Source organism: Chrysochloris asiatica, unplaced genomic scaffold (assembly GCF_000296735.1).
Source record: "Chrysochloris asiatica unplaced genomic scaffold, ChrAsi1.0 scaffold00059, whole genome shotgun sequence".
NCBI classification, from domain to species: Eukaryota; Metazoa; Chordata; class Mammalia; order Afrosoricida; family Chrysochloridae; genus Chrysochloris; species Chrysochloris asiatica.
Window position 1 is genome coordinate 3188636 of NW_006408577.1, and position 6632 is coordinate 3195267.

Consider the following 6632-nt stretch of genomic DNA (forward strand, 5'->3'; position numbering starts at 1 on the left):
CTGAAAAATACACAAACGAAGACAAAATAGATGACTGGAACCTCCTAAAATTTAGACACTTATGTGCATCAAAAGATTTCACCAAAAGAGTAAAAAGAGAACCCACAGCCTTGGGAAAAAATGTTTGGTAATGACATATCAGACTAAAAACTACTCTCCAACATTTAGAGAACATATAAATAACTTAACAAGAAGATTATGAATGTCATGGACAGGTTAGGATCTCTGTTTTTTTTTTAAGAAAATTTTTCTTAAGAAAAATTACTTGATGTTGTAGCACATTTCCCTCCATTTTTAATAGATTGTACCAAAAAGAATTGACTATACCTGATTTTTTACACTGGCATATCTCTTCAGGTGTTTTATAAATTCTGGTCGAGAAGTGTTACGTACAATTATAAGGGCCATACTTCCATTATTTAATCTGAAATGAAATGTTTGTGTCAATAAAAAGTCTATTAATAGATTGCATAAGGCTATAACTATATCGTTCTTCAAAAGAAATTCAATGTTTATTAGATGTTTGAGACAAGATAGATAAGTCATAATGCATTAAATTTACCTAAAATTCTTATACCCTATTATGCTGTCTTATTTTATAAATGATGCAGCCTTTCAAATCAGTTTTATGAAACAATTGGCTTCCTCTTCAACAAGATGTTACATAAAGAGACTTTGTAAAAAATGAACTATCTTTACTCATATATCAACATAAAATTGAAAATCCATTGTAATTACTTAGGAATTCTAAATGTAAACTTTAAAGCATTTATTATAAAATAGTTAAATATATGCAGATAGTATAAAGGATAATACAATGTTTTCGAAAATCTAAACCGTGATTTAACTATTTACGGGCACAAAGTCTAAGTGACAGTGGACACTAAATAAATTAAAGTGACCATTGGATGGATGAAAACGAGAGCGTGAGCAAATAGTGCCACATCATGTTTAATTAAATGACAGAGCATTTTCATCTCTCACAACTGTTCTGTCCAATATAAGAGACTACAAAGTCAGAGGTGTAATTTAGCACCAAAGAAGTCTTTTGAAAATGCATCTAGCTTTAGAATGCAGTTTGCAGAAAAATATGCTGCAAAGATTTCTAGATCTATTTCATTATAAACACGAAGCTGTTGCCAGAATAAAAATGACATTACAAAACAGTTCTTTAAATTGGTGGAAGCTCAGATTGCAGTTATAAGGGACCTTCGAGATTCTCTAGTCATGTACACATGAAGAAGAGGAAAACAAACAGAGTTTAAGTGATATATTCACAGGCAGACAGAGAAAAACAAAATGATCACTGGAACTAGGGTTCTCAAATCCCAAGGACCAGTGCTCCAATTGTCCACTACGCCCACACTTCCCAATCTAGAATACGTAACACCAAGGCATTCACAACACCATTATCATATGTTCTTTATTTTTTAAAATGACTCAATTTTAATTGATGCACATGCAAACACTCTTATATTTATCTTTCAATACTTACTTTTGAAAAAAATCAGAAATAACACCCAATGTGCCTGGTATCCTTCTGGTTTTACACATATTATTAACTCATTTAGTCTCATGCTACTTGACTATAAGAGTAAATATATTAGGTTTTACTAGGAGTCTTGGTGTGGTGCTGTGGGTTCATGTGTCAGACTGCAAAGTCATTTGAACTGCAAGGTTGGTAGTTCAAGCTCACTAGCTGCTCCTTGGAAACCTTACACAGGGTCACTATGGATCAGAATTGACTCAACAGCACTTAACAACAACTAGCAATTTAGGAAGTCCTGGTGTGGTTCTGTGGGATAAATCACTGGACTGCAAGGTAGGTTTCAACCACAAATCGGAAGTTCAAATTCACAAGTAGTTCCTTGGAAACGCTATACAGTGTCACCATGAGTCGGAACTGACTCTACAGCACGTAACAACAACAATTGTGCAATGGTTAACACACTCAGCTGCTAACCAAAAGATCAGTGACTCAAACCCACCAACTACTCTGAGCGAGAAAGATGTGGCAGCCTGCTTACAGCCTTAGAAACCATTTGCCCTACATGCTACATCCTCATGCTCCTACATTGAGTCAAAATTGACTCAATGGCAGTAGTTTTTTGGTATTAGCAATTTGCATTCAGTTATTTTAAAGAAAGAGTTCTTGTGTGGCACTGTAGGATAAGCACTGGAATGTTTACCATAAAGTTGGGGTAGTTCAACCTGACCAGTCACTCCTTGGAAACACTATAGAAAGTCATTATGACTTGGAACCAACTTGACAGCACTTAAAAAACAAGTTTAAAGTAAATTGTACTTTATTGTGAAAACATAAAGCTGAAAAGTTGAGTCCTCTGTGCAATTATCCTGAATCATTCAGAAGCAACAGCTCTGACTATCTCTGGTCAATCAAGGCCCTTTTGCAAAATGTGGCCCTGGTGGTGCAGTGGCAACACTCAGCTACTAACTGAAAGGTCAGAAGTTCTAACCCACCAACCACTCCATGGGAGAACGATGTGGTATTCTACTTCCATAAGATTATATACAGCTTTAGAAACCCTATGGGGCATTTCTACTCTCTATTCTCTAGGGATGCTATGAGTCTGAATCAACTCAGTGGCAATGGGTTTGGTTCATAGATTTAATAATTATTCTCTGAAAATTTCATGAATACTCATTAAACTGACAGAATCAGCAGCTGAATTCAAGACCAGATGAAAATTTCTAGAGTGGCAATGAAGGGAGAAAACCTATCTGTTCCAACAAGACTCCCTCCCATGAATGTCCTTAAGCAAGTACTAGAGTCCAAGATGGAGCACCGTTAGACAAGCACTTTTAAGTTATGCAGAACAGAGTTCCTTCAGTCAGCCAGCTAGCTTTTTGTGGATTTTCTTTTGTGGAAGTAGTGGGAACTACATTAGGGTACCTAGGATATTTGAGGAGCTACCTAGGATATTTGAGGAGGATGTGGTAAGGAAATACTTAGGCTCAATTTCTATATCACACTAGCTTCAAGATACTCATTTAAAGTTGGGGCACTTGTTGTTAAATGTCATCAAGTTGATTCTGAATATTAGGGACCCTGTATAAGGTTTCTAAAGGGAGTTCTGGTAGTGTAGTGGTTATGAGTTGGGCTGTTAAACCTCAAGGTCAGCAGTTCAGAACTACCTACCATTCTGCCTCAGAAAGATGTGACTTTCTGCTCCCATAAAGACTTACAGCCCTGGATACCCTGTACAGGGTCACTGTGAGTCAAAACCAACTCCACAGCACACATGCACCACCATCACCATAGGGTTTCTGAGGCTGTAAATCTCTTTGAGGGAGCAGAAAACCTCATCCTTCTCATACGGTGGACTTGAACCACTGGTCTTGTGGTTCACAGTCAAGTACTTATCCTACAGAACTACTACGCTCCCTGACAAGTGTCAGTGCTAGGTGTAATTAATGAATACCTTGACATCTAAATTTTTCATATCAAAGTCTGTCATCCCTCAATTTCTTCCTTAAACTTGGGCTGTTTCCTTGTTTAATATCACCATATCAATTGCCAAAGAAGACATTTAAAAGCTATCCCTTTTGCTAGCTGATAACCTTCTGGTTAATAATTAAACATACTCTGATGGTTATAACAGCATAACTTTTAACATTCTGATTTTTAGAGGCTCAAATTTGTAAGGAAATTGAAACCAATTGTGAAAATGAGGTTGTACATGGCCAAAGTATGTAAGTGATTCTTGCATTTCATTTGCAGGAAGAGCTAGCATTGACTGTCTTATGAAATATTCATGATCCTTAGTGTGGGATCTACAAGATTGGATTGTACAGAGAGGTTAATAATGGAAGCTGTTTTAAAAGAATGTGTAAAGGGTGAATATCTATTTATGTTAGATAAATGTTATTAATCCTGTTTATAAAATAATATATAAAATATCTATGATTCATTCCATTGCAAATGCAGATAGTCGATATGTATGTATCACTTTTTATACCAAATATAACCTAAATGTTTCCTTTGACTAACTATATCAAGCACACACACAGACATACAATTATGCAAAGGATATTTATGCTTGCACTGAAATTGGAAAACAGAGACATTCACAAGAAATACCAGAATTTAATAGACTATCTCAACAATTGTTAAATTAAAAATAATTAAACATAAATCAATAAGGCAAATAAGCAAAATGGTCACAAAACAACATATTATGTCAATAAAGTTCAAGATATACTATTTAAATCTCAGTGATTGTAGTAAATCATATCAATTTTCCAGGTTAACAGTTGTTCTCAACCTACTTTGATGACAAATCCCTTAGATTCTCTAATATTAGATAGTTAAAAAGAGGCCACTTCTTAATAAGAATCTAGATATCCAAAAGTTAGAGGTAAGTTATGTGTGTGTGTGAAATATATATATATATAATTAACAAAGCATCAATGATTCAATAAAAATACTTACTAACCTGGTATTAGGTGCCAAACCTCTCGGTGCCACTGAACACAGGCTAGGAATAGCCATAATGCTGACATTCAAGAAGTGACCCTGGACCTTTTGCCACTGACCAGTGTAGTCTAAAGGTAATGGAAATGATGGGTTACTTTCCCTCATCAATAGAGCTTGGCTCAATATTCAAAGAGATCATTCTGAACTCACCAGATTTGGGAGATCCCTGTACCCTCCTAAAAGTAAAAAACAAAAACTTATAACACATATACACAAAGTAGCATCAGTTAGACGTGAGGACATTAAAGAGCCCAAAATTGCATGTATTAAATATTTTCTTTGATTAATTAAATTAGATAGCAAGTGAAATATGTAAAGAATTCCATTATTACCAATATTGCTGCTTTGTTTAGAAACATGAAATGGTGGTTCATTTCAACTCAACAATATGTGTTGATTCATTTAAAGATAAAATAGTATTAAAAAGGACAATGATTTTTCCATTTCTTTAAAAACTAAAGCCCTTTCTTCAATGAAATGTTATTAATAAGCATCAACTGTTAATACACCAGACTGCAAAGCCGTTTGAATTGCAAGATCAGTGATTCAAGCTCACCAGCTGCTCCTCAGAAACCCTATATAGGGTTGCTATGGGTCGGAACCGACTCAACAGCACTTCACAACAAAAACAACAAGTGTTCTTTTAGGTTCTCGCTTGTTAGTTCCTCTGAGAAACCTTTCCACAACTCTTATGAGGACAAATTCTCCTTTAAAGGCTTTTCAGGAGCATTTGCTTGTTCATATTACACCACAATTATAATTTTGTGTGCTTTTGACTTACTAATATTTGTATCCACAAGAGATAAATATTCATGAGGGCAAATATTGTAGGTATTGATTATTTACTTTTTGACTCATTGCTGTATCCTAAGTTCCTTGTACATAATAGACAATAACCAACAATTAAATGAATGAATGAATGAATGAGGAAATGTTAATTTCCCAAGACAGATGCCAAAGTATATAGCGTACCAGAATACACAGAACTCCACAATTCTGTATCAAAGATCCTGAAACACAAATCCTAAAACATGATAGATCATGTCACTATATTTATGCTTTAAAGAAATATACTTATAGATGTCTATATTGAGTTTTTCATCTACCTTTCTTGTAAATCCTGAGAGCATTTAAGTGGTAAAAATGATATTTCACAGTCCTCTGGCCTAAAATATAAATAAATATGTTATTAGTAGCCATTGACTCTAGGATATAGAATATTTAAAATTAAAAGAAGAAGAATAACAAACAAACAAACAAAAAACCTACTTAAGTTTTGCCAGTGCTTTAATTACAGCAAAATCTCTCCGTTGGTTAGGGGACATCCATCGATGCTTTTCTGCCAGAGCCAAAGTTTGTCCACCAAAGCCAAACATGGCTGAGAATCCAAAGCGAAGAAGCTTGCCCGTGGTGCTGAAGGTACAGACATCAACTGGTTGTATGTGCCCTTGAATATTATTAGCCAATCAATCAATGAGTGCAGCAGAACCATTTGTCAAAACAGCAAACATAGGATTGTGTATTTATTTACTTGTAGATTCCAGCTACTATGTACCATGATGACTATCTTCACTTTCACTATATTTCTCATTACCTACTACTACTGTAATAGGCATTTATCACTTCTTCAGGTATTAACTGAGAGATGGAAAGAAGTAAATTCTGCATCTTATTGTTTCATATAAAGCATGGTTAAAACTGTGAAGCTGAAATAGGTTCACAAAGTACATTCAGGTTAACAGTAGGTTTGCATTGCATTTACCTCTGAACTTATATCAATTGAGATAATAAATTATCTATTTGATTGCGTTGTTAAGTCGTTAAGTGATGTCAATTCAGTTCCAACCCATAGGGGCCCTGTATAGGGTTTCTGAGGAGCAGTTGGTGAGTATGAACTGACAATCTTGCTGATCAAACTGACTTTGCACTCCAGTGCATTAATCCACAGTGCCACACCAGAACTCCTGATTTGTTGTTGCTCTTGTTGTTAGATGCCCTCGAGTCTGTACCGATTCAATGCACAAGAGACTGAAACACTGCCTGGTCCTGAGTCAACCTTACAGTTGTTGCCACTTTGCCAAACTATCTCTCTGGGGTTCTTCCTCTTTTTCTCTGACCCTCCACTTTACCAAAC

The 6632-nt window shown here is 35.4% G+C and overlaps 1 protein-coding gene across 6 annotated transcripts in view; it reads right to left on the minus strand.

Annotated features, from left to right (window-relative positions):
• Positions 1–6632, minus strand: part of CERKL (ceramide kinase-like) — a 201187-nt gene that overhangs the window by 21898 nt on the left and 172657 nt on the right. For all 6 annotated transcript variants that reach the window (XM_006864012.1, XM_006864010.1, XM_006864014.1 and 3 more), the window contains 5 exons: positions 5768–5945; positions 5605–5664; positions 4649–4674; positions 4458–4566; positions 328–424 (listed from right to left, as the gene is read on the minus strand). In XM_006864012.1, the coding sequence (XP_006864074.1) occupies positions 328–424; positions 4458–4566; positions 4649–4674; positions 5605–5664; positions 5768–5945 (470 nt within the window). The remainder of the gene's footprint in view (positions 1–327; positions 425–4457; positions 4567–4648; positions 4675–5604; positions 5665–5767; positions 5946–6632) is intronic.